The sequence below is a fragment of the Nomascus leucogenys genome, chromosome 6 (assembly GCF_006542625.1).
Source record: "Nomascus leucogenys isolate Asia chromosome 6, Asia_NLE_v1, whole genome shotgun sequence".
Classification (NCBI taxonomy): Eukaryota; Metazoa; Chordata; class Mammalia; order Primates; family Hylobatidae; genus Nomascus; species Nomascus leucogenys.
In genome coordinates, this window is record NC_044386.1 from 56,581,196 (window position 1) to 56,608,619 (window position 27,424).

The window sequence follows — 27,424 nt, forward strand, 5'->3', positions numbered from 1 at the left end:
TATCCAAATCAGTTGTAAATGTATGAATATTGTATATAACAAACTACATGAATATTGTCTGTAGTATTTGCATTATTTTTCACATACATACATTTAAGCTTTTGCCCTGATCCCCCCCAAAAAAACAAAAACTGTGCTAATTATAATTTTAGAGGGCCAATGCTGAAGGTCCTAAAAAGTTCCCCCAAAACTGTCAGCTATAGAGAATAAAGCCCATTTAGATGAGGACTTCCAAAGAAAGGAAATAGGGACAGTCAATCAAGAGTACTGCTGAGATCAATGATGTTAAGAATTTTAGACTTGGAACAAGCTCAAGGATGAGTATATTGGAGAGAACAAGATGCAAAATACTACTTAAATTATAGGCAGGAATGATGAAAAAGGATGTAGTCAAAAGTAGATGGAGGTTGGGTGTGGTGACTCATATCTGTAATCCTAGAACTTTAGGAGGTCAAGGTGGGAGGTTGCTTGAGGTCAGGAATTCAAGACTAGCCTAGGCAACATAGTGAGACTCCATCTCTCAGACTGCATATATATGTGTGTGTGTGTGTATATATATACATATATATATATGCATGTCTCCTGCAGACAGATAAAGCAGGGAAATGGAACTGAGAAAGGAAGGGAAAGAATCACAGATTTGCTAGACTAAAATATATCTTGAGAGAATTCAAGACAAGATTATAAACTAGTCCAGATCATTTCCTACTTTTTTATTTAAGCCTGTGGAGCATGGTTTAAAATTACAGGACAGGCATGGTATCTCACACCTATAATTCCAACACTTTGGAAGGCTGAGGCATGAGCATCTCTTGAGCCTAAGAGTTCCAGAAAAGCCTGGGCAACATGATGAAACCCCATCTCTACTTGAAGTGGCGTGCGCCAGTAGTCCCAGCTACTCAGGGTCTGAGATGGGAGGATTGCTTGAGCCCAGGAGGTTGAGGCTACAGTGAGCCATGGTCATGCCACTGCACTCCAGCCTAGACAACACAGCGAGACTCTGTCTCAAAAAAATAAAATAAAATTACAGCAGTAAGTTCTAAAAAAAAGAGAAAGATAAAAATGTATATCAAAAAATAATTAAATAGAAAAGTGAACACCTGAAAATTCCACTGCTAAGGGTCATTAAGCTGGAAAATATGACAACATGATCATTTTTGGGCATATTTGCAAAGGGTTTCCAAACATCACAAACTCAAGTTGCAGTTTGCTGCAGTAACAGTAGCGTGATGATCACTCTCATGAGAGTGGCTCCTGTGTCATGAAAGACCCCAGAGAAGAATGATACCTTGAAAGGCTCCAGTGAAATCTATTTAGGATACTGAAAGAATGGAATTTGATTTGTGCATCCTCTTTTCATTATTCCATAGTTCCCCATAAATTGAGAAGAGAATCCAGTGAGACTAGTAAAATATTTCAACACCTCTTTAATAACACTCTGAATTTGTATAATAGTAAGACTCATTACTGTGGACGTAAGATGTGCAATGGTTCTTTATTCTCCCCGCCATCATTAAGGCAGGGGCAGAAGTAGGGATAAAGTTTCTCCATGAAAGTGTTATTGAAGGTGTAAATGTGAGTCATGGTTTTAGCATTGTAGAAGGACACCTGTCCTCCTTCATAATCCAGGTATATGCCCACCTTCTCGAGGTTGTTAGTCAGTGTCAGACTGCAAGAAGGCAAATCCAGAGCCTTTAGATCAGTTTGGTTCCTTAGTCTTAAAAGCCAGAATCCTTGCTCAGGAGTTAGAGGACAGCTGCCCTTCCGAATGATGGATTCTCTGACAACTCCAACTGTCCATTTTGTCTTCTTTGCTACTTCTACTTCCCAGTACCACTTTCCAGAGGTAAAGCCTTTTGAGCCCAGCACAGCCACACTTGAGTCAAACCTCTCTGGATCATCAGGCATTACCTTCTTAATGTCACCATGCCAGACGCTGGTTTGGCTTTTGGAGAGCACCAGATTTGGGTGAGCTGTTTTACGGTCCAGAGTTAATGGAGATAGGCCTAGTAAGAAAATAAAAGAAAGCAGAGCATGGGAGAAAAGGGGGTAAACACAAATTCCCACAGTAAAAGTATTTCATATTCAAGAGTACTTTATCTCCCCATACATATAGACTGTTAGGCAAGCAATTACTTATATGCTTTTTTTTTTTTTTTTTTTGAGGCAGACACTGTTGCCCAGGCTGGAATGCAGTGGTGCAATCTCAGCTCACTGCAACCTCCGCTTCCTGGGTTCAAGCAATTCTCATGCCTCAGCCCCCCAGGTAGCTGGGATCACAGGTGTGCACCACCACACCTGGCTAATCTTTGTAATTTTTTTAGTAGAGACAGGGTTTCGCCATGTTGGCCAGACTGGCCTCGAACTCCTGACCCCAAGCAACCCACCTGCCTAGGCCTCCCAAAGTGCTGAGATTACAGGCATGAGCCACCATGCCTGGCCACTTACATGCCTTTTATTGTTTGGGTATCCATGTTACTATATTCTAGACATTTTTATATTTAGGGTAAAAATCAGGGTTTACTCGGAAGTAATTTATGCTCTACTAAAGGAAACAATACAAATAATACAAACCTGTACTAATAAATATAAGAAAATACAAATGCCAAAGGGGTAAAAATTAGGTAAGGATGTTCTAGGAAAGCTTTCTGAGGAAGGTAAGTATTGAGTTGTATATATATGAGATGTATTTAGGATGTTTTGAATAAACAGAAAGAAATGGATTAAAAACAGTCACCTGTGTGGAAGAGAACACAGAGCTTGCCTGTTAGACACAGGCAAGACTGAACTAATTGGTACAGAGTTTAGAGGACAATAGTGAGAGGTTTATTTTGGTTTAACAGATAATGAGATTTTTGAGATCTCGAGTGGTTTATATCATTGCCACTCATAATGTGGTCCACATACTATGTGGTTAACAGTCTCGGACAAAGATAGTATAGAAATTAAGAGTAAACTTTTAGGAACTTTCATAGCAAATTGACAGTAAGTTTATGTCAGTTGAATCTAATAATTACAAAATTGGACTTGTACTTTGTAATCTTTGCTTTTTTTAATTTTACTTTTTCAAGTAATTTATATTGTATTCTACAAAAGTATCAGTCCATGACAGATTGAGATTTTTTTAATTGGCCCTTCATCACAGATAATTTTACAAGCATTGGTTTAGACAATTCAAAGGGCAGCAGTATAAAAAACAATATCTAAACCAAATGAAGAGAGGTTGAAAGCTGACCAGCAAGAGGATGACACAAATTCCAGATGTGAGATCATTGGACATTGACATGAAATTTGATAAAGGAGACATAATAGCTATGTATGTTCACACAATGGACACAGATATATATATGCATGCAGTTGTTGTTATTGGATTTATTTATCCTTGGACGCAAAATCAATCTAGTTTCTCTCTCTCTGTCTCTCTTTTTTTTTTTTTTTTTTTTTTTTTTTTTTTTTTTTTTTTGAGATAGAGTCTTGCTCTGTCCCCCAGGCTGGAGTGCAGTGGCACAACTTCGGCTCACTGCAACCTCCCCCTCCTGGGTTCAAGCAGTTCTCCTGCTTCAGCCTCCCGAGTAGCTAGGATTACAGGCATGCATCACCACGCTCAGCTGATTTTTTTTTGTAATTTTAGTAGAGACAGGATTTCACCATGTTGGCCAGCCTAGTCACAAACTCTAGCCTAACTCTATCTTCTCAGAAAAGCCTGAGTCTTTTCCATCATCCCAGGGACTTCTCTTTCCAACAAGATGCTTTGAAGAATTAAGAATCTTGAATTTTTCCATATAGGCTAAATCCCTATCCCCTTACATATACTCATTCACTTTGGGTTGTTAATCTTTCTAATGTGAGGACTGGGTTTTCTTTGGAGGTACCATAAAGACTTTTTAGCAACCTTTTGGAATCCCAGTCTGCTGTCTTTGCTAAGCCTCTGACACATCTCTAGCTAGTTCAGCATGCATTGGCTCTGAAGATTCCTGAGTCAGTTTTTTGTCCTCTCTTTCCTTCTCATGCCATATTCATATAACGAAAAGTTCTGTCAGCTCCACCTTCAAAATATATCTTGTGCCCAAACACTTCTGACAACTTCCAGAAATATCACTGGCCTGGAAATACTGCAATAGCTTTTCACTCTTCTGCTTCCTCTCTTGTCCATCTGCACCCTATTCTACACATATCATGAATGAGATAATGCCATTTCCCTGCTCAGCATACTCTTATGTTTACCATCACATCTGAGATAAAATCCAGAGTCCTTACAGAGGAAAAAAGAGCCACATGATTTACCTACCTCTCTACTTCATCTCCCACTACACCCTCCCTCATTTACTTTGATTCATCCACCCTTGCCTTTTGGCAGTTCCATGAACATAATGAAGATCATTCCTACTTCAGGGTCCTTATAGTTTCTTCCCTTGTCCTAGAATGCTTTTTCCCCATATGGTTCACTCCACATTATTTGGGCATTTGTTCATGCAAATATTTTAAATTGAATAATTCCCTAAGCTAGAATAGGCAAACTACAACCAACAGGTTAAATCTGGCCCACTGCCTACTTTGTAAGCAAAGTTTTATTGGAGCACATTTATGACCATTCATTTATAAGTTGTCTGTAGCTTCTTTTTCACTACAAGAGCAGAGTTAAGTAGCTGCAACAAAGACCATACACCTGCAAGGCCTAAAATATTTACTCTTCAAACATTTACAGAAAAAGTGCCAGCTCCTGCTCTAAAGCAACAGCCTAATTTATAAGGCTGGCAGAAAAGGAGAATATATGGATCTACAAAATAAGCAAAGACTTATAAAAAGTATGGAATATATTTTACAAAGGTCTGACCACAGTTACCATAGAAAAACGATTTCCCACTCTGTATAGAGGGAGAGTATATGGATAAATAATTCATTATTAGTAAATAGTCATAAATTAAATAAATCTCATTTGGTTTTCTTGATGTAAAATTATACCAAAAATTTAAAAATCAGTTTGCACTTTAAAAGATTGCTAGAAGTGAAGTTTGGCTTTACACAGCAAAGTATACAGGAAGAAAAACTCTGTGTCATACCAAGGCAGCTACAATTTGCTGAGCAGAGTAACAGAGGAGGGAACTTCACAGAAACTTTCAAACATCTACAGAGGGATTCTCTCAAGGCTGTCGCTGAGTACTAATCTGCACATGCATGCAGTGAAACTCATCAAGGCCAGAGAAAGAACCTCCAGAAATCAGTAGACTGAGCAATTTCTGGAGCTCACACAAGGCTGGGAATAATTTTCAATCTTGCCAACCAGAATAGAAAAATGTCATAATATGTCAACATCAGGTAGGGTAATCAGAAGGGTATATTACTTTAGAAAATGGGCCAAGTTAGCCCTAGATTAAAGGCTGTTCTTGAGCCACTCTAACCAGACTTTATTTAAGCCTCAAAAGGAACAAAATGATTTCATACAATGTTAACTGCATGCCAGAGTTAAATTCAATAGAACTGAAAGAACAACAAAATCCAGCAAATATAAAATTCACCAATATGAATTCATCAGTACAAACAATATGAAATTCATCATATTTGGCATCCAGTAAAAAATTACCAACCAGAAGAGACAAATCTCCAGGGCAGCAAAATTTCAAATAGTTTACATTAATACGCTACCCTCAGGGAGAGGCAGCATAACTACCCACTCCTTAAGCGTGGGCTGTGCACAGTGACTGCCTTCCAAAGTATACAAGTATAGAAGGAGGAAAAAAGAGTACAGTGGAGAAACATGACAGACACTTCCTCAGCTAGGTGATTAAAGTCAACATCCATAGTCATAAATCATGTTGACGGTATGAACACTTAATGTGATGTGATGACAATGGCACTTTAACGCTACTGTCTTCCTCTCCAAACTCATAACCCCAATTTTATGAGGAAAACATCAAACAAATTGCAATAGTGCAGCATTCTTACAAAATATATGACCAGTACTCCTCAAAACTGTCTGAGTCATAAAAAATAAGGCAAGTCTGAGAAACTGTCACAGCCAAGGGGCACCTAAAGAAAATGACAACTTAATGCAATGTGGCATCTTAGATGGGAACCTAAAACAGAAAAATGGCATTAGGTAAAAAATAAGAAAATCTAAAGGAACTGTGGATTTCAGTTAATAATGTATCAATTTTGGTACATTAGTTGTTTAAAATGTTAAATCTAAGATGCTAATAATAGGGAAAACAGAATGGCGCATATAAAAAACTCAATACTATCTTCTCAGTTTTTCTGTAAAATTAAAAAATCTAAAAGTGTCCTAAAAAAGCCCATTAAAAAGAAAAAGATTACTAGTCAGACAAAGCAGCAGGAAAATATGACTCTCAGGAGAACAATCAAACAATAAAATCAGGCCCAGAAATGACAATGATGATAGAATTAGCAGACAAGGACATTAAAATGGATAAATGTCTTCCATTTTTTCAAGAATGTAGAGGAAGCATGAACATGGTGAGAAGAGAGAAGAAAGATATAAGACCCAAGTGAAACTTCTAGAAATGAAATGTATATAAAATGAAAATATCTTGAACAATATTAACAGAAGATTAGACCATGCAGAAGAAAAGATGAGAACTTGAATAACAATAGAAACCATTTAAAATAAAGTGTGAGGCGAAAAAAGGCTAAAAAAAATGCCGAGTATCAATGACATGAGGCAACTTGACAATATCAAGTTGTCTAAAATAGGTAAAATTAGACTCCAAGAAGGAGAGGAGAAAAGGGGTTGGTAAAAAAGTATTTGAAGTCATACCAGGTGATATCATTCCAAATTTGATGAAAATTACAAACCCTTAGATCCAAGAAGCTCAATGAAGCACAAGCAGAATAAATACAAAGAAAATCACACCAAGACCCCGTATAATCAAATTAATGGAAGCAAGTGACAAAAAGCAAGTCTTGAAATTAGGCAAAGAGGGCCGGGTGCAGTGGCTCACGCCTGTAATCCCAGCACTTTGGGAGGCCGAGGCAGGCAGATCACCAGGTCAGGAGATCGAGACCATCCTGGCTAACATGATGAAACCCCATCTCTACTAAAAATGCAAAAAAATTAGCCGGGTGTGGTGGTGGGCACCTGTAGTCCCAGCTATTCAGGAGGCTGAGGCAGGAGAATGGCGTGAACCCGGGAGGCAGAGCTTGCAGTGAGCCAAGATCGCACCACCCTCCAGCCTGTGTGACTGAGTGAGACTACATCTCAAAAAAAAAAAAAAAAGGCAAGCCATGGAGTGAGAGAAAATATTTAAGAAACATATATCTGATAAAGGATTTGTATCCTTTACAACTTAATAATAAAGCAATTTAACAAAAATATAAAGACTGAACACAACCAAAAAAATATATGAATGGCAAGGAAGCACATGAAAGGATGCTCAACAGGATTGCTCATTAGGGATTTGCAGCCGGGCACCACAGCTCATGCCTGTAATTCCAACACTTCAGGAGGCTGAGGTGGATGGATCACTTGAGGCCAGGAGTTCAAGATCAGGCTGGCCAACATGGCAAAACCTCGTCTCTACTAAGAATACAAAAATTAGCTAGGCATGGCAGTGCACGCCTATAATTCCAGCTACTTGGGAGTCTGAGGCACAAGAATCACTTGAGCCTCGGAGGCAGAGATTGCAGTGAGCTGAGATGCACCACTGTACTCTAGCCTGGGCATCAGAGTGAGACTCTGTCCCACCCTCCCATCAAAAAAAGAGATAGGCAAATTAAAACCACAATAAGATACTACTATACATTCAATAAAATGGTTTAAATTAAAAAGATTGACAATATCAAGTTTTGGAAAGGATATAGAGAAACTGAGATTTTCATTAATTGCAGGATGGATAAAACTACCATGGACTACCCCATGTCCATCAATTGGTAAATGAGTAAACTGAATAATCATGATTATTGATACATGGAACACCATAAGTGCTCAAAAAGTATTATGTGGCCTGGCACAGTGGCTCACGCCTGTAATCCCAGCACTTTGGGAGGCTGAGGTGGGCAGATCACGAGATCAGGAGATCGAGACCAACCTGGCTAACACAGTGAAACCCTGTCTCTACTGAAAATACAAAAAAATTAGCCAGGCATGGTGACGGGTGCCTGTAATCCCAGCTACTCGGGGGGCTGAGGCAGGAGAATGGCGTGAACCCGGGAGGCAGAGCTTGCAGTGAGCAGAGATGGCGCCACTGCACTCCAGCCTGGGCAACAGAGTGAGACTCCGTCTCAAAAAAAAAAAAAACATTATGCTAAGTGAAAAAAAACAGACACAAAACACTACATAATGTATGCTATCACTTAGACAAAAATTTAGAAAAGACATATTTAAAGTGAAATAAAACATGTCAGTGAATGTTAGAGGCTGAGAGTAGAAGGAAGAGATTGATTGCAAAGGGGCATGTAGGAACTTTTTGGAGTGATAAAAATCTTCTATATTTCGATTATGGAGATGTTTACCTAAGTGTATATATACATCAGAGCTCATCAAATTGTGCCCTTAAAATTGGATAATTTTACTTTATGTTAACTATATCTCAGTATAGTTGATTTTTCTTCAATGTCAATTACCTGGAAAAATTTGTGATTTTTCATTAAATCAGGGATATATTTGTGATTTCTCATTGAATCACTAACCATAAACAATAATAATAATGATGAGTATGAATTCTATAAAAACTCTATTTAGAATTTTATTTCTGTAAAGATTTTTATTTAGGACTTTATTTGATGTTCTTGAAATGCCATGTGTGTTATTTTGTCTTGCTCAGTCCTTTGGTATCTGCAGGAACACAAAAACTTAGTGTCCTTCTTAGGTATGTTTATTTAAATTATTGGTTTTCTTCTGAAGCACCGAAGATCTAAACAATCTACGCTGTAAACATCAAGCACAAAAGAAACTGTAAAGACCCAGTGTACATAAAAAAGAGTATGTTCAGAAACCTTCTCCTTCAGAGAAGCCCCTGGGATTCATATAGCTGATTTAGCAAAACAAGATAAAATTTTGGCTGTTGCCACTTTTCATAAAACAGCCAAAATCATACGCTAAGAAGTAATTCTGATATCAAACTCGTATCTATTTACGAGCACAAACTCATAAATTCTTAGGTCATGGCACTAGAAAAAATTCAGTCGTACCAACTAGCCTCCTTTAGGCCAAACTGTACCCCTTCCCTATCCCAGACTGTAAAAACCTAATTAGGGCCACAGAAGAGGTCCCACAGATTAAACATAGATTAGGAGCCTCAAGAACCAATAGTTACTACCCACTGATACCTGGGCAGAGAGTGTCCTGCATTTCCTTCCATACCATGTACTGGATAGGACCTTTGTACTGGCCCAGGTTCAGCTTTCTGGAAATAAGCCCTCTGGTTGCCAGCACCCTCATTCCTTGCTCCAAGCTGCAGGGGACATAAATCATTTATCCTTAGACATCCTCCAGAGACTCAAGGAATGATATTAATAGTACCATAGGGAAACACTTACCTATCTAAGAGAGTTGTGATGTCCTAGAAGAAAGGAGAAAGAGAGACATGAGATGCCTGTTCATCAACTCTCAAAATTTCTTTGGTGATACCAGCCACCACCAGAATTTGTGCAGATGGTCCCCAACTCATCTCTACCAACTTCTTTCATCTTTCATACACTTTTTCTAATCTTCATCTCTGATCCTAACCCAGGTTAAACTGATCTTTTGCTCTTTCTAGAGTTCCCTTCTACAGGGAGCGAGACAGAAGCCAATAAGACAATACTTAAGGTTAAGCTATCTTTACCTATACTTTCAAATAGTCTCCGAAGAAAAACACAGCAGGTATCCCAGTCCCAAGGCCACTTTTCCTTACTCTAGCTAATTAAACTTCTGAGTGCTGAGATGGTAACCAATGCTTCTTTAGAGGTGAAGCTTAGGGAAGCAAAGGTTAGAAAACAGCTTTTCAGACAGGTCAACTTACGATTGCTAAGAGCCAAAGATACAACTCAGGCTGCAACATTTTTATTTTTGAGAAATAATGCATCAAGCTGTTTATGGAAAAATATTAAACCATTGCTATATACTATGATTAATGGAATTTAAAAATTGTATTTCCTAAGAGGATGAAAGTAAAGCTTTCTGCTGTGCATATAGCTGAAGCAGCCTCCTCCTTTTCTTCCAGCGAATCTTAAAAGCACTATAACAGTTTTGTTTTGTTTTGTTTTCCCTGAAAGTGAAAAGCCACTTCTGCATTCTTTCCAAATCTCTTCCCCCCTCTAGGTAGGAAGGTACCCATAATCATATTGGTGTGGATTCTCACTTTGAGAAAGTCGAAGGAGTTCTGTTGTTCCGTCTTTGCCTGAATGCTCACCAACATATCCTTGGCTAAGAGACATTGCTCCTGAAGCTGGCTCAGATTCAGCTCCATCTCCTCATTCAAGGCTTTCCCCTCTTCCCGGAGCTCAGTTAAAATGTCCTTTTCTTTGCTGTGCAGGAACTGATGCAGCTTTAAAAACTCCACGGACACATGTTGCTGCAGATGTAGCTTGTTTTCCTGGAAACCTCCATGATTATCACCATGGTTACTGCAGAGACTAGTGCTTGGGGATGGGGGCTCACACCACCAACACTCACACACTTGGGAAATACCATCACAGAAAAATGCATACAAATGGCTACTGAATATCAAATTCAACCATACTAAAATGAGTCCTTTGGGAGACTTACTCCTTTTCCAACTAATTTAATAGTTCAGAATGAAATAGTCAAAAGTGACCTCTAGTTTCCTATTGCAGTACTGAGATGGTAACCAATATCATATTAAATAAGACTGTGGAGTTAATCAAACATTCTAGAATGAATGATAATACCCTCCTAGATTGGTAAACCAAAAGCTGCCAAGTGGTACTGTTAGACTGGGGGTATTGGGAGGCTGGAAGAACTGTCCTTACCTAGAAATCAGAACTGGGGGAATGCCACTGCTACACTTGCAGCTTTTTCCTTGGGTGACCTCAACATCCTCACAAGGAAACCATTTGACATCCTGGCTTCTCAGTTCCTCATTCTTCTCATTTCTAGTGATTTCCACATTTATTGATACATTCCTATAGTCTCACCTAGGATTTTATCACCCCCAGCAATTGCATCATCTCCAAAATAACTTTTTATGCACCAGGCTCACTCACATACTCCTATTGCAACAATTATTGGATCTCATTGAAACCTCCTATTCACCAATCCCTCCATTTCTATTCAGGAACTTCTACCTTCATGTCCTCTCTTATCTAGCTTGGATCCCATGGTCCATAATTATTATTGCACCTTTAAGATAGTCTTGGCTGGGCACAGTGGCTTATACCTATAATTCCAACACTTATGGAGGCCAAGCTGGGAGGATTGCTTAGAACAGGAGTTCAAGACTGGGCAACATGGTGAGACCCAGTCTCTCCAAAAATAAAATAATTATCCAGGTGTGGCAAACTAGTCCCAGATACTCAGGAGGCTGAGGTGGGAAGATCTCTTAAGCCCAGGAGTTTGAGGTTACAGTGAGCCCATATCCACCTCTTCAGTGTCATCTCGCTTAGCATATTCCATCTTTATTGGCCTTTTCTCTGTTTAACATAGCAGCTAACTTTCCATCTCAGGACTTTTCCATATGCTCTTTTCTATTCCTAGAACATTCTTCTCCAGGCCACCTCCTTCATATCCCCACTCACCCACTTCACTTGAGTAAGTTATTTATCCTTCAATTCTCAATTTTTAAGAGGCGACCTCTTCAGAGAACACCCCTCCCCCAGTCTAGATTATGTTCTCCATTTATTTGCTATCATCATACCCTATACTTTCATTTATAGTACTTATCACAGTTGTTATTTTATTATTACTGGTGAGATTATTTAATTAACAGCTGTCTCCCATCCCCAATATCTAGTATTATGCCTGACCCACTCAATAAATATTTGTTAAATGAATGAATGAATGCTCACACTAATAGGAACTTTTACAACAGGAACAAGATTTTCTGAAGACATCATTGCTTCCATATATCCTTATTCTTTCCCTGAGTCTACATATTTTTTCTTCCAGATGCCAAATACCTGAGAAGGCTCTTCTCCATAGAATAATGAATAAAGAAACAGAACTTCCAATTTAGCACCCCCAACCCCAACCTAGGGGCTGATTTGCCAAATCTCTAGCCATTAATGTTGTCCTAGAGTGCCTATAAAGTTGAAAGTGCAGACAATAGCTTTATTTAGTTTGGAAGAAGCTAAGAAAGATCAAATCAACTGGGAAAAGCCTACAACCTTAGAGACCTAGTCCAGAGGTGTCTGGTTATAAACTCAAAGGAAATATAGGTATTTCTTTGGACATAGCAATCTTTAGTGATTTTTTTTCTGACAAATTCCTTTTTTTTTTTTTTTGCCATAGATAAAGCCAAAGGCCAGACACATTTCAACCCCACGATTGTCACCTGGTGACTGAACCATCAAAAAGATCAGCATATTAGGGGAAAGGTTTATCTGCTCTGTTGATCAGCTATTAGGAACCTACTCCACCACCATATTCCTTTCCACCCTACAGACTCAGTTTTCCAATTCTATAGCCTAGGTACCATTTAGTGTGTTGATAATATATGTTAGGCATCTTTGTACCCATAGCTGAAGTTACATGGAGGGTGTGTTCCAGTTCTATCTCATAACCCCTCTTTCTTGCTCCTCACCTTGTGAGCAGCAATAGCTTCCTTCTGCATGTTCCTCAGGGACTGAAGCTCCTTCAGTGTTGTCTCCAGTTGACTCTGTTGGATGGCAAGCTCCTCCTGGGAATACCAAATAGAATTAACCCAGACTAACTCGGGAGATGAAGGACTATAAAGGACATCTTCCCCAAAGCCCCAGTGTGCAAGAAAAAAGCAAGCTCTTGCTGCAAAAATCTTCCCCTTCCCCTGTATCATAGTTCTTGTCTTGTTCAAGAATTGTGAAAAAGAAAAGAAAAAAGGCCGGGTGTGGCAGCTCACATCTGTAATCTCAGCACTTTGGGAGACTGAGATGGGAGGATCACTTGGGCCCAGGAGTTTGAGACCAGCCTGGGCAACATAGTGAGACCTCATCTCAAAAAAAAAAAAAAAAAAAGAGTCATGGAGTAAATTGCAGCTTACAACTTAGTTTTTCTCTCTTAGTAGCTAGCTACAGGGGTTTGAAGAAGGGAATAGAACTCTACACATTTTCCACTCTAGTTATATACTGTTCTCAGCATCTATAATTTTACTTGTGTTGTTCTCACTTGGAACACTTGTTTCTTCCTTCTGCCCTTCCAAATCCAAATGATTTCCCAGTTCAAGTCCTTTCCCTTTCTTTCACTGTATGTACCCTATTTCACCTTTCTCTAATAGTCTCAGAATTCTAAACTCTTAAGAATTACAAATGTGACAAAATTTAACTTTTAACAGTAGACTATCTTATATTGCTTCTGTTGTTTTCTTCATTTTCAACTTAACCAAATTTTGAATTTTTTATAACAAGAGCAATATCTTATATATATCCATATTCTATACAGTGTTTAGCAGAGTGCTACCATGGCAGAGTTTAGGTACAGATTTGACTGAGGGAGTAAGCCAGGGCTCCTCCACTGTTCCTTTCCTATAAGCAGCAACTCTAGAAAAAGAACTTTGCCAGATACATTGTACTTTCTGAGCAGTCTGGGCTTTCTAATCAGCATTTGAATAAAGGAATGGGGTTGGAAGAAAGAAGAAGCCCTATAAAATATTTTTCCTAGTTTTTCTAAGAGATTGTTCAAGGCCCAGAGTTCACCCACCGTGAAGAAACGGACAGCATCAGAGATTTGCAGGAACTCCTTAGACTGCCCCACAGACAACCGAGCATCCTTGCATTGAAAGCAGATCAGTTTCCCATCTGGTTTACTGAACAGTTTCAGGTTCTCTCCATGCTCTGGGCACTGTGGATGGCCCTTGAGTAGGGGTAACTTCTTAATCTTCTCTACCAACTTGTCCAGTACAAGGTTGAATGTACAGTTGCTATACTGACATAGCATCTTACACTCAGGACAGAATGTTTCCTTTGTTTGCAGCCTCCAAAAGTCTTGGATACAGGCTTGACAGAAGTTGTGGCCACAGCTTAGCATCAGTGGGTCACGGAACCAATCATTGCACAGTGGGCAGTGTAGCTCCATAGTAATATCTTGTATCACCACTTTAGAGGGTAGGTGGGTGATTGAATCATTCATTTCAACATAGTTGCCTGGATCGATGTTGGAGGAGGGGTTGGAGGATACCTTTAGAAAAGAACAGCTAAAATGAGTTTATCATTCTTGTTGCCCATTTTAACACTCCAGGATGATGGCTTCATTCCTAAAGGAGCTGAAAATTGGTACAACTAAAGTAAAAGCACATAATCTCTCCTTTGAAAGTGAACCAGTAACTTGAGTGTTTTCTGACATTATAGCATATGATGCTATTTAAACCTTAATAAAGAATCAAGGCAGAGGAAGAAACAGTACTAAATCAAAGAAATGTACTTTGTTGTACATCTCTCTCTTTACCCACTTTCCCCAGGTGTCTGTTGAAAGTTTTATTTTCAACTTCTGCTCTACTCATTATTACATGTATTTTATTTTTTTTTTCTAGAAATTATGTACAAAGAATTGGAAAATCAATCAGATTCCTCAGTCAGTAGTATTCTATCGTCAACTATCCAAGGTCCCCTCCACTCCTTTTTAAAAAACACATTTCAGGCCAGGCGCAGTGGCTCATACCTGTAATCCCAGCACTTTGGGAGGCCGAGGCGGGCGGATCACAAGGTCAGGAGATTGAGACCATCCTGGCTAACACAGGTGAAACCCCATCTCTACTAAAAAATACAAAAATTAGCTGGGTGTGGTGGCAGGTGCCTGTAATCCTAGCTACTTGGGAGGCTGAGGCAGGAGAATCGCTTGAACCCGGGAGGGCAGAGGTTGCAGTGAGCCGAGACCACGCCATTGCACTCTAGCCCGGGCAACAACAATGAAACTCCGTCTCAAAAAAAAAAAAAAAAAAGAACAACAATGAACTGAGCCTAAGAGATCCACAAGACACTATCAAACAGACATAATAAGAATTCCAGAAAGAAAGGAGAAAAATGCAGAAAGAATGTTTGAAGCAGCCAGGTGCAGTGGCTCAAGCCTGTAATCCCAATACTTTGGGATGCCGAGGCAGGTGTATCACTTGAGGTCAGGAGTTAGAGACCAGCCTGGCCAACATGGTGAAACCCTGTCTCTACTAAAAACACAAAAAATTAGCCAGTCATGGCGGTGGGCACTGGTAATCCCTGCTACTTGGGAGGTTGAGACAGGAGAATTGCTTGACCCGGGAGGTGGAGGTTGCAGTGAGCTGAGATCATGCCACTGCACCCCAGCTTGGGCAACAAGAGTGAAACTCTGTCTCAAAATATATATATATATTTTTTTTTTTTAAAAAGTAATGGCTGAAAACTTCCAAAATATGATGAAATTATACATCCAAGAAGCTCGACAAACTCTAAGCAGGGTAAATTCAAAGAGATCCACAATGAGACACATTATAATTGAAGTGTCCAAAGACAAGGAAGGAATCTTGAAAGCAGCAAGATAGAACTGACCCTTCACATACAAGGGATTCTCAATAAGATTATTAGCTGATTTCTTTTCAGAAAATATGAAGGCCAAGAAGCAGTGAGATGACATATCTGAACTGCTGAAAGAAAAAAACTGTTAACTAAGAGTTCTATATCCAGCCAGGCACAGTAGCTCACACCTGTAATCCCAGCACTTTGGGAGGCCAAGGTGGGCAGGTCACTTGAGCCCAGGAATGACATGGCAAGACCCTGTTTCTACTTTTTTTTAATTAAAATTTTTTAAAAATAAAGAATTATATATTCATGAAAAGAGGAATTAAGATATTCCTAGATAAACAAAAACTGAAGGAGTTGTCTAGTAGTCTTAATCTATAAAAAATGTTAGTAGATCTGCTCTAGAAGAAATGCTAAAAGGAGTCCTACCTGTTGAAATGAAAGGAAACTAGGAAGTATCTCCAAGCCATATAAAGAAGTAGAGACCAGTGAAAAAGTAGCTACATAGATAAAGTCCAATATTGCAGTTTTTGGTTTCTAACTCCTCTTTTTCCCCTATTCAATTTAAAAGACAAATGCACAAAACAATAGTTATGTGAGTTAATGGATATGCAATGTATAAAGAGATAATTTGTGATAAAAAGGAGAAAACAGAGCTGAAAAGGAACAGAGTTTTTATAGTAAAATTTTTTTCTTTGTACTATTAAAACTAAGTTGGCATTAATTCACCCTTGATCGTTATAAAGTTGACTAATTATAACCCCCTGGGTAACTACTAAAGAAAAAACTGCTAAGCAATATAAAGAAAAAGAGAAGAATCAAAATGTTATGCTAGAAAAAAATCAATCACAAAAAAGGGAAGTAATGAAGGAATTTAGAAACAAAAAGGCACATATAGAAAATAAATAACAAAATGGCATAGGTAAGTCTTTCTTTATCAGTAATTACCTTAGATGAAATAGATTAACTTCTGATTAAAAGGCAGAGATTAGAAAAATGGATAAAAATAATATGACCCAACTATAGGCTATCTACAGGAGACCCACTTCAGAACCAAATACACAAACAAGCTGAAAGTAAAAAGTTGGAAAGATAAACCATACAAATAGTTACCCAAAAAAGATGGAGTAGCTCTACTAATATCAGGTAAAAAAGCTTTTAAGATAAAAATTGTTAAACTTGTTATAAGAATACAAAGAATGACATTATCAAGGATATGATAAAAGGGTCAATCCATCAAGAAGATAAAACAATTATAAACATGTACACCCCCAACAACAGAGCCTCAAAATACATGAAGCAAAAAGAGATAGATTTGAAGATAGAAATAATTCTACAAAATCATACAAAATATCTCTGACTACAATGGAATGAAACTAGAAATCAATAACAGAAGGAAAACTGGAAAATTCATAAATAAGTGAAAATTAACACAGTCTTAACTAATTGGTCAAGGAAGAAATTACAAGTAATATTACAAAATACTTTGAGATGAGTAAAAACAAAAATACAGGCTGTGCACAGTGGCTCACACCTCTAATCCCAGCACTTTGGGAGGCTGAGGCAGGCCAATCACTTGAGCTCAGGAGCTTGAGACCAGCCTGGGCGACCTAGTGAACCCTGTCTGTACCAAAAATACAAAAAGAAAAAAAATTAGCTGGGCATAATGGAACAAGTCCGTGGTCCCAGCTACTGGGGAGGCTGAGGTAGGAGGATCACCTGAACCCAGGAAGTGGAGGTTGCAGTGAGTCAAGATGACACCTACGCACTCCAGCATGGGTGACAAAACAAGACCCTGTGTCAAAAACAAACACAAAAAAACACAGCATGCCAAAACTTATGGGATACAGTGAAAACAGTGCTAACAAGGAAAGTTATAGCTATAAACACCTACATTAAAAAAGAAAGACCACAAATCTATAGCCAAAATTTTCCCTAGAACTAGAAAGAGAGGTACAAGCTAAACCAAAGATAGCAGAAGGAAAGAGTAAAGAATAGAGGCAGAGCATGGTGGCTCATGCCTGTAATCCCAGCACTTTGGGAGGCCAAAGCAGAAGGATCACTTGAACCCAGGACTTTGAGACCAGCCTGGGCAACACAGTAAGACGTCATCTCTACTAAAAATTATAAATAATTTTTTTAAAAGGCCAGGTGTGGTGGCTCATGCCTGTAATCCCAGCACTTCGGGAGGCCGAGGTGGGTAGATCACCTGAGGTCACGAGTTCAAGACCAGCCTGGCCAATGTGGTGAAACCCCATCTCTACTAAAAATACAAAAATCAGCTGGGTGTGGTGGCGAGCACCTGTAATCCCAGCTACTCGGGAAGCTGAGGCAGGAGAATCGCTTGAACCTGGGAGGGGGAGGTTGCAGTGAGCTGAGATCGTGCCATTGTACTCCAGCCTGGGCAACAGAGCGAGACTCCATCTAAAAAAAAAAAAAAAAAAAAAAGCCAGGTGTGGTGCATGCATCTGTAATCCCAGCTATTTGGGAGACTGAGGTGGGAGAATCATGTAAGCCCGGGAGGTCAAGGCTGCAGTGGGCCGTGATTGTGCCACTGCACTGTAGCCTGGGCAACAGAGCAAGGCTCTGTCTCAAAAAAAAAAAAAAAAAAAAAAAAAAAGAGCAAAAGAAAAGAAGCAAAATAGAGAATAGAAAAACAATAGAGAAAAATTAATGAAATAAAAATGCAATTCTTTGGAGGGAAAATCCACAAAATTTAGAAACCATTAAGTAGACTGATGAAGAAAAAAAGAAGATTTAAATTACTAAAATCAGAAATCAAAGTGGGTAAATTAGTACAGATCTTATAGAAATAAAAAAGGATTATAAGAAACTATGAACAATGGTATGCCAACAAATGAACAACCCAGAAGAAATGGAAAATTTCCAGAAACATACCAACTACCAAAACTGACTCAAGAAGAAATAGAAAATCTGAACAGACCTATAACAAGTAAAGAGAGTAGATCAGTAATCAAAATCCTCCCAACAAAGAAAAGCCCAGGACCAGACGGTTTCACTGGTAATCCTGCCCACTATTTAAAAAATTAATATCAATCCTTCTCAAACTCTTCCAAAAAACAGGAGGGAACACTTCCTAATTCATTCTGTGAGGCTAGCTTATCTTGGTCCTAAAGACAGATAAAGACATCACACAAAACAAACTATTTTTAGTTTTCCTTTTGCAAAAGAGTGAAAATACAACTCACATAATGGAAGAAAATATTTGCAAATCCTATACCAGATAAAGTCTATTATCCAGAAAAAACAACTCTTACAACTCAATAGCAAAAAATAACCCAATTTTTAAAATGGACAAAGGACTTGAATAGACAATTATCCAAAGAAGATAAACAAATGACCAACAAGCACATGGAAAGATACTTAGTATTACTAGTCATTAGGAAAATTCAAATCGAAGCCACAGTGAAATACCACTTCACACTTACTAGTATTGCTATAATTTTTTAATGGAAAATAATAAGTATTGGTGATACAGAGAAATGGACTCTTGTACATTGTTAACTGAGAATATAAATTGGTGCAACCACTGTGGAAATCAGTTTGGCAGTTCCTCAAAAACTTAAACAAAAAATTACCATAAGACAGACCTACCAATTCCACTTCTAGGAATATACCCAAAAGAACTGAAAACAGATATTCAAACAAAAACTTGTACATAAATGTTAATAGCAGCACTATTCACAATGGGCACAGGTGGAAGCAGTCCAAATGCACATTAACTAATGAATGGAAAAGTGTGCCATATTCATACAATGGAAGATTATTCAGTCAGAAAAGGCAATAAAGTACTCATACATGCTACAACATGGATGAACCAAAAAAACATTATGCTGAGTGAAAAAACCCAGACACAAAAGGTCACAGACACAATAGGCAAGTCTATAGAGACAGCAGATTATTGGTTGCCAGGGCTGGAGAGAAGGAGATATGGGGAGTGACTGCTCATATCACTGGAAGTGACTAGGCATTGGGGTTTCCTTTTGAGAGGACAAAAATGTTTTGAAACTAGATAGAGGTGATTATTATACACCATTGTGAACGCACTAAATGCCACTGAATTGTACATTTTAAAATATGTTGTATGAATTTTACCTCAATTTTTGAAAAAATGGAAGCTATAGGCCGAGCATGATGGCTCATGCCTGTAATCCCAGCACTTTGGGAGGCCAAGGCAGGTGGATCGCTTGAGCCCAGGAATTTGAGACCAGCCTGAGCAACATGGTGAAACCCTGCCTCTACCAAAAAAAAAAAAAAAAAAAAAAAAAAAGCTGGGCGTGGTGGTGCGTGCCTGTAATCCCAGCTACTCAGGAGGCTGAGGCTGGAGAATCGCTTGAACCTGGGCTGTTGAGGCTGCAGTGAGCCTAGATCATGCCACTGCACTCTAGCTTGGGCGACAAAGTAAGACCCTGTCTCAAAAAATTAATAATAATAAATTGAAGACATTTGATTCCGGAGCCAGAATTTTTTTTTTAAGACAAAGTCTCACTCTGTCGCCCAGGCTGGAATGTAATGGCATGATCTTGGCTCACTGCAACCTCTGCCTCCCAGGTTCAAGCGAGTCTTCTGTCTCAGCCTCCCGAGCAGCTGGGATTACAGGCATGTGCCACGATGCCTGGCTAATTTTTAGTAGAGACGGGGTTTCACAATGTTGGCCAGGCTGGTCTTGAACTCCTGATCTCAAGTGATTCCCCAGCCTTGGCCTCCCAAATGCTGGGACTACAGGCGTGAGCCACCACGCCCGGCCCAGAGCCAGAATTTTTATACTGAATAATATCATTCTTTGCAGAATGCTATATAATGCCTTCCAGGGTGGGCTGCTATTCGATGAACAGCCACCAGAAGTGGCCACCAGAAGTGGCTTCAATCTCAGTGCCTAAAGGTCTAATGGTGTAAATAAACATTCAGTGATGGCAGCTTTGTTTCTATGCCCATACTTCCTGGGGCATAGAAATGAATAACATAGAGGCTCTGCCCATTAGCTGCTCATATCTGGACCTCCACTACATTTATGGGACCAGGACAAAGTGCAACTAGAAGTCCCTGGCTTCTATTTTTCAACTTGCATATCATCTTCCTCTGAAGGATAAAAAACTTAAATATAGACAGAAGATGGTATTCTGAGGCAAAATCCCTGAGTTTGTCCAGAGGTTACTCTCCTATTCTTGAGAGGAAAACTGGAGATCAGAGGAGTATGAACTTGCTCTGACACTCAAGTCATTGGTGGAATCAGGGAATTCAAACAACTCTATCCTGAAGGCCAGAGCTATTTCCATCTGCTATACGTCCACTTGAGAACTGGAGTATCCAGAACTGCTCTGTTCCTCATTCCTAACCTTGCGCATTCCCAGTTAGAAGTTTATATTTACCTCTCGTTATGGGCTTAGTTTCCCTTATATTCAGATTTATTCTAGCCAGGGGAACAGGGCTAAACATTCTTTGCCTCATGATCAAATTCCATTCTCATTAATAACTATTTATATTGCCCTCATTCCATATCTAGATTCTCACTTTCGTTGTCAAAATGCTTTTGCTTGAGTCTCTAGCCGTTTGCTCTATAGTTTCTCACATAGCCTGTGTTCCCTATTGCTGATGCCTGACCTCCCCAAACCTGGGTCTTGCCTGTCTGGACCTAATATGGCCATCTTCTCTTTGAATGTTGCCTTTCAACCATTCTCTGTAGCCTCTTTTTCTGAGACTCCTATCAGACAGACATTGAAGCTTCTCACTCCAGTCTTTATTTCTATTTCTTTTTCATATATTCTAACTCCATAACTTTCTGTGCTTTGCTTTGGACATTTTCTCCCATTGTTGTTTTATAGATGCTATTTATTTTTTATTTCTCTAAACATCTTTGAATGAGGTGAGTTCTTCCTGAATCAGCTATTTGCAAGAGACTTGTATGAGGATGGAGGCAGGGTTATATTTGAGGCTGTTTTCTTTATAAAACAATGTTTGCATGGGTTCTTTTTTCCCCATGATCAACACTGCAGGATTGTTTGCAATGAAGAGTCTCTCTCCTCCATTCTACCTCAGCAACAGACTGCTTTCTGAAAATATGGCATATTTGTCCTTGTTCAACTTCACCTTTCCTATATCTCAAATCTGTGTAACAAATGGGTGCAGGAAAGCTCCAGCTTAAGCTTGCTTCCCTGTTCTCCTTGTTCTGTACCAGGGCTTATGGGTCACGGCCAACAGGATGGGGTACTTTCTTTGGAAAAGTACCACCTCCCTTCATGTACGGTCCACATCCCTAGGCATCCTCTGTCACATTCCTGCTTGACTTTCACTATATTTGGCAGTCCTTCCTCATAGATTGTAGTTCAAGCTATTTGATGTCTCTAGTTTCATTGCAAATTGTTTGTCTATTTTTCATTCTCCTTGTGGTTTTTGACTTAAAGAAGGATGAGTTTCTAAGAGAAGGGGGAAAATCAGTTTTTAATCCACCATTTAAAAACTAACAAATTGCTTTTGACACTTTATTTAACGTTTCTATATATTTAAAGGAAGATGTGGAGGGGGAGGTGCGCACACGTGCGTGCACACGCTGGGGATGGGCAGAATATTTCAAATGTCCTCAGTATATGAACTTGACTAGATTGGGAAATGGACTTTCAGCATTTATCAGTGTGGATACCTTTACTGAAAGATAAGTTAAATTTACCTCCAGCCCACAGGAATGGGAATGCAAAGTCAATATTTAGCAGTGTTATAGAAAATACTATGTACTATTCTTTGCACCCTTGAATTTTAAACTAAGATTGATCCCTAATACCTGCTAGATATCTTAATCACAGTAGCTGTACTTCCCATAGTACACGCTAAACGTCAGGCCTACACACAGCATGTGGCGTCCACTCCCTCTCCTAGGCCACAGATGGGCTTCAAACTCATTTCATAGGCTGTCCAGCAATCCAAGACATGACCTAATACAAAAAGATGATCCGGCAAACCAGAACTTCTCATGAATTTGAATTTTTAAACAAAAGGAGAATCCAGAAGTCAAAAGTAAAAACAAAAGTTTAAAGACCGCCGTGAGGTAGTGCTTAGGACTTGAAAGAGGAAACAGAATAAAGGAGATGAATTTTCAACAGAAATCAGAAGAAATGCAGAGATGCAGGGTGGAGAGAGTCAGTTGGTAGAGATGAGAATTAGAGAGAGAAATAAAGTGGAGAATGGCTGTATTACGTTAACCACAGCACTGTCCTTTGGTTCTTCCTGGATTTCTGTGCCTAGCAGGATGCCTTGCTCAACTAAATGTTTATCCTCAAAGTAAGTGAAGTTACCTCTTAAGGTAACTTGCCTGAATTTCTGCTCTTGTAATGGACCCTCTACCATAGCATTCTGTTGAAATTTTTTCTTAGGGTGCTGAGGTAGAGTTTGCCAAACACTCTTTAATGACACTGTCAATCTCTATCTTCCTTGACTTATTTAACATTTCCTTTGGCCCTTGTAATACAATACTGTCCTAGTTCTTCTGCCTCTGACCACTTTCTTGTTACCGAGCCATTCATTCCCATATCTTTACATACAGTCTGTAAATAGAGATAACTCCCAAATCTCTTGAGCCCACAACTGGGTCCTTGAAAATCAACCTGACTGAAATGGAACTCATATTTCTCCCTAAATCAGTTCCATCTCTTGACTTCCCTATTTGTATTTATTGTACCAACAATCTCCCAGTTTTGAAATCTGAGTTATCTTTAGATATTTTATTCAATTATTTCTTCCCTATCATCTCATCAGTTGCAAAGTCTAATTATTAATAATTGCCAACCCTCCTCTGTCTCCAAAATCTTCTGGTGTTTTTCATAGCCTACCAAAATAAGTTTTTAGTTTTTTTTAAAAGGGCCTCAGAATTTAGAATTCTCCATAACATGTTGAAAAGTCATATTTCTAGTCTTATTTCCCACGGTTTTATTGTACAATGAAAATTTTTAATTCACCATCCTTTTCCATATTAATAATTTACTAAAGGTTACATTAACCAGCCAGGCGCGGGGGCTCATGCCTGTAATCTCAGCACTTTGGGAGGCCCAGACGGGCAGATCACGAGATCAGGAGATCGAGACTATCCTGGCTAACACGGTGAAACCCCATCTCTACTAAAAATACAAAAAATTAGCCAGGCGTGGTGCAGGCGCCTGTAGTCCCAGCTACTCGGAAGGTAGAGGCAGGGGCAGGAGAAAGGCGTGAACCCAGGAGGCGGAGCTCGCCACTGCACTCCAGCCTGGGGGGTAGAGCGCGACTCCATCTCAAAAAAAAAAAAAAAAAAGTACATTAACTATAAGATAATAAAAAGCTTTAAAAAGAAGATGACTTCATTCTTTGTACTAGGCTGAATGGGCAATTCTGTGGAAGGGAAGAGAAAAATGTCTTGTTTATTTTCCACCCCCTCAATATGTGCTTAGAAAACCAAATCTAGGGCAGGGTATGATGGCTTATACCTATAATCCTACCACTTTGGGAGGCTGAGTAAGGAAGATTGCTTGAGGCCAGGAGTTGGAGACCAACCTGGGCAACATAGTGAGATCCTGTCTCTTTTTATAAATTAAAAAGAAGACCAAACCCAGAAAAATATGCCTATCAGGGAATACTCAAGTTCAAAAAAAAAAAGACTGCATTTTAAGCCAGTCAGAGCTGTCTCAAAAACTTTAAAAAGAGATGCATTCTGAATAAGATAAAACTTGTAGAAGAATCTGGCCACTTGAAGGTAATCTAGGAGAAGGAATACATACCAAAGTCAGTTTGTAATCCTAGTGAATGTACTGTCTTTTGAAGGTGGATATCACTCAGGAATTTTATTCAATGTGTTTTTAAAGTATATTTAAAGTATATAGTGGCTACCAAGGTGGGGCAAAGAGGAATGGGAAGTGACTGATAATGGGTATGGAATTTCTTTTGGGGGTAATGAAAACGTTCTGGAATTAGATAGTGGTGATAATTGTACAACTTTGTGAATATGCTAAAAACCACTGAATTGTAAACTTCAAAAGGGTGAATTGTATGATATGAAAATATATTTAATGTTATTAATTGTTGATATTATATAATTGATTGGTTTTATATGGTTAATTCATCTTGCTAGCTGAGGGTTTGCCAATTCCCCTGACTTTCAATAATATATCCTTTTCTGTAAAACAAGGGATTAATTATATTAGCTAATGTTTACTGAGCATTCACTGTGGAAGAGGCTTTACATACATTATTTCATTTAATCTCAGAACAACCCTATGAGATAGGTATTATTACCACATATTTTAAGGAAACTGAAGCTTAGATTGTTTAAAGTACCTTGCCAGAGTCACAATTATTAAGTAGTGGGTCCCAGATTTGAACTATTTATTTGACCCCAAAGCCTATTAACCATTGAATCAGCAGAGAGCCTATCAATATGTTTTGTGGAATTGAATTTATTAAATGGATCAAATTTATGAGGCAAAATATCTGCAATAACTTCCTACTGCTCTAGAGGGAGACATAGAATTGGAAACCAAAGGAGATTCTAAAATGTCTGGACCTGAAAATCTTTTAGGAAACACATCTACTGCCAGCCCCTTTCAGGGGAAGAAGTCTAACCTTAAGGCAGAGAGAGAGAAACTCAAGTCAGGAATTGATATTCATCCTTATAAAGCCCTGGCTGGCAGGAATCACTTTATAAGAAAGCACATCAGCAAGGTGCAATGGCCCAGGCCTGTAATCTTAGCCTCACTTTGGGAGGCCAAGGCAGGAGGATTCCCTGAGGTCAGGAGTTCGAGACAAGCCTGGGTAACATCTCTACTAAAAAAAAAAATACAAAAATTAGCCAGGCGTGGTGGTGCGCCCCTGTAGTCCCAGCTATTTGGGAGGCTGAGGCATGAGAATCACTTGAACCCTGGAAACGGAGGTTGCAGTGAGCTGAGATGGTGCCACTGCCCTCCAGCCTGGGCAACAGAGTGAGACTCTGTCTTAAAAAAAAAAGAAAGAAAATATGTCTCTTCCTCCTCCGGTTCACTGTGCACATTCTCAAAGAGCAGAGAAAAGGCAAAGATTAGAGCTATGAAGTCCTTGGAAGCTTGCATAAGAAATCCTTAATTTTTACCAGAGATTTTTTTTTCCTGAGAAGTTTTGTGTTGTAAATTTTTGAAATCATGGTTAAGATATCTAAGGAGAGTTCATTTGTTGCTTTTCAACCTTTATTCCTTCAAAGTAATTTTTAAACTTTGATGGGCAGATTTTATGAAGAATTAACTTTGAGGGCAGAAAAATATAATTCATCCACAGAGACAAACTATATAGCACAGCCAGCTTAAACCTAAGAGCAAGACACACTCCTGCTTCACGAGTCATGCCATTTTCACATAAGAAGGCAAGATTCTGAACTTTCTGACTTCTTGGAGCTTCCCAGAATTGAAAGAAATTTTAAGCCATTTAATTCACTCCTTTCCAACCTCTGCCTGAACACCTGAAGTAATGGGAAGCTCACTATCACACAAACAATTTTTTTACTATTATGGAAAAGTGTCTATTTTCACTGACTTGGCCTTAAAGTAATAAGAATATTGTAGGTATAGGCAATAGTATTTATTTTTCCCCTAGAAATTATAAACAAAATGCCTACAGCCCTGTTTGCTTCAATAGCTAAGGACGGAGATGAGTAACAGCAAACCTAAAGGTCCTATGATAGAGGAAATTAGAAACTGATCTTAATGATTAATATAATGAAATTAAACTTTACAAGAAGTGGAAACTGGTGGAAATGGATGATAACTCAGGATTCAAGGGCCCCTGTGTCAACATTTCTTGTCGATGAATTTTAGTGAGTTTTTCAAGCTTTCATGTAGTAAATAGCATTTTCTTTTTTCTGACAATCAGGAAAACACTAAGTTCAGAAGAACATAACTTCCTTTATTGTAGCTCTGAAGAGGTCTTAAAGGAAGGAATTCAATTAAAAATGTTTACTATCTGAGTATCAACTCTGCCTTAAATATAAAGTAATCAGATGTGAAGGTATTATAAGCAAACCAAGTTATACATAATAATTTTTAAATCTAAAAAATAAAATGATTACATTGATAATGAAAGTAAATTTTGTATAGTATATAGTTTAATTTTTCTCAGAATGTTTTGGTGGATTTCATTACTTTCCTACCAGCTTCTCTAGTCTAAATTATCGGTTATTCCAAGTCCTGGAAAGAGTATAGTAGCTACCAGCTGTCACAAGTTAAATACTTCCCTTCATGAATTTCCTTTTGTGCTCTCAAATCCATATCCTCTTCTATGATCCTGTTTTCCACACTATTCCTAGAAGCCCTGCTAAGTAAAAAAAGAGGGTCACTCGCCTCCATGAAGCTTCAGCCCACCAAAGGGCAGAGGCAGGCACTTGAATCAGAGCTCAGCAGGCCCAGGATGGCTGCAGACCAGGAGTCAGGGACCTGTTAGTTTTCAAGGAATGGGCTCAGAGCATGATGAAAGGAAGAAAAGTTCAGGAACTGGAGAGAAGCGGCAAGGCCAGAGTGAGGTCTGGCAGATTCCGTGACAGTTTGTCAGTTGCTTTGATCATCATTTGCTTAAGAGAAAGAGAAACCCTCATTAGAATACCCTACCTGCCCAACTTTTCTTTTGTAGGAGACGAGGGCAGCTCATTTAGATTCGAGTTGGTAGTCTAATCTTAAGGTTCATAGCTCCCCATTTCTGGACTAAGGATGCTCTGTGAAAGAGGAAACACACGTTAGCAGCAGCCTATATTAAGCCTAACTCATGAAAAATAACCATCTCACCCCTGTTCATGATCCCATCACACCATCAAGACACCAGCTGAGTGGCTTTAATAGAGAGCTAGTTCACCTCT

The 27,424-nt window shown here is 38.9% G+C and overlaps 1 protein-coding gene across 3 annotated transcripts; it reads right to left on the bottom strand.

Annotated features, from left to right (window-relative positions):
- Positions 1–1,409: 1,409 nt before the first annotated feature.
- TRIM69 (tripartite motif containing 69) lies at positions 1,410–27,108 on the bottom strand. Of its 3 annotated transcripts, XM_012507212.2 has the most exons (7): positions 26,916–27,108; positions 13,787–14,263; positions 12,696–12,791; positions 10,296–10,529; positions 9,493–9,515; positions 9,283–9,407; positions 1,410–2,006 (listed from the first exon to the last, which is right to left on the bottom strand). In XM_012507212.2, the coding sequence occupies exons 1-7, from the start codon at positions 26,919–26,921 to the stop codon at positions 1,465–1,467; spliced, it is 1,503 nt and encodes a 500-aa protein (XP_012362666.2). In that variant the 5' UTR covers positions 26,922–27,108; the 3' UTR covers positions 1,410–1,464. The 3 variants fall into 3 exon arrangements, with proteins under 3 accessions (XP_012362666.2, XP_012362669.1, XP_003266893.2); XM_003266845.2 differs by lacking the exon at positions 13,787–14,263 and having other exon boundaries at positions 1,412–2,006; positions 26,916–27,098; XM_012507215.2 differs by lacking the exons at positions 10,296–10,529; positions 13,787–14,263 and having other exon boundaries at positions 26,916–27,098.
- Between the last annotated feature and the right edge of the window lie 316 nt (positions 27,109–27,424).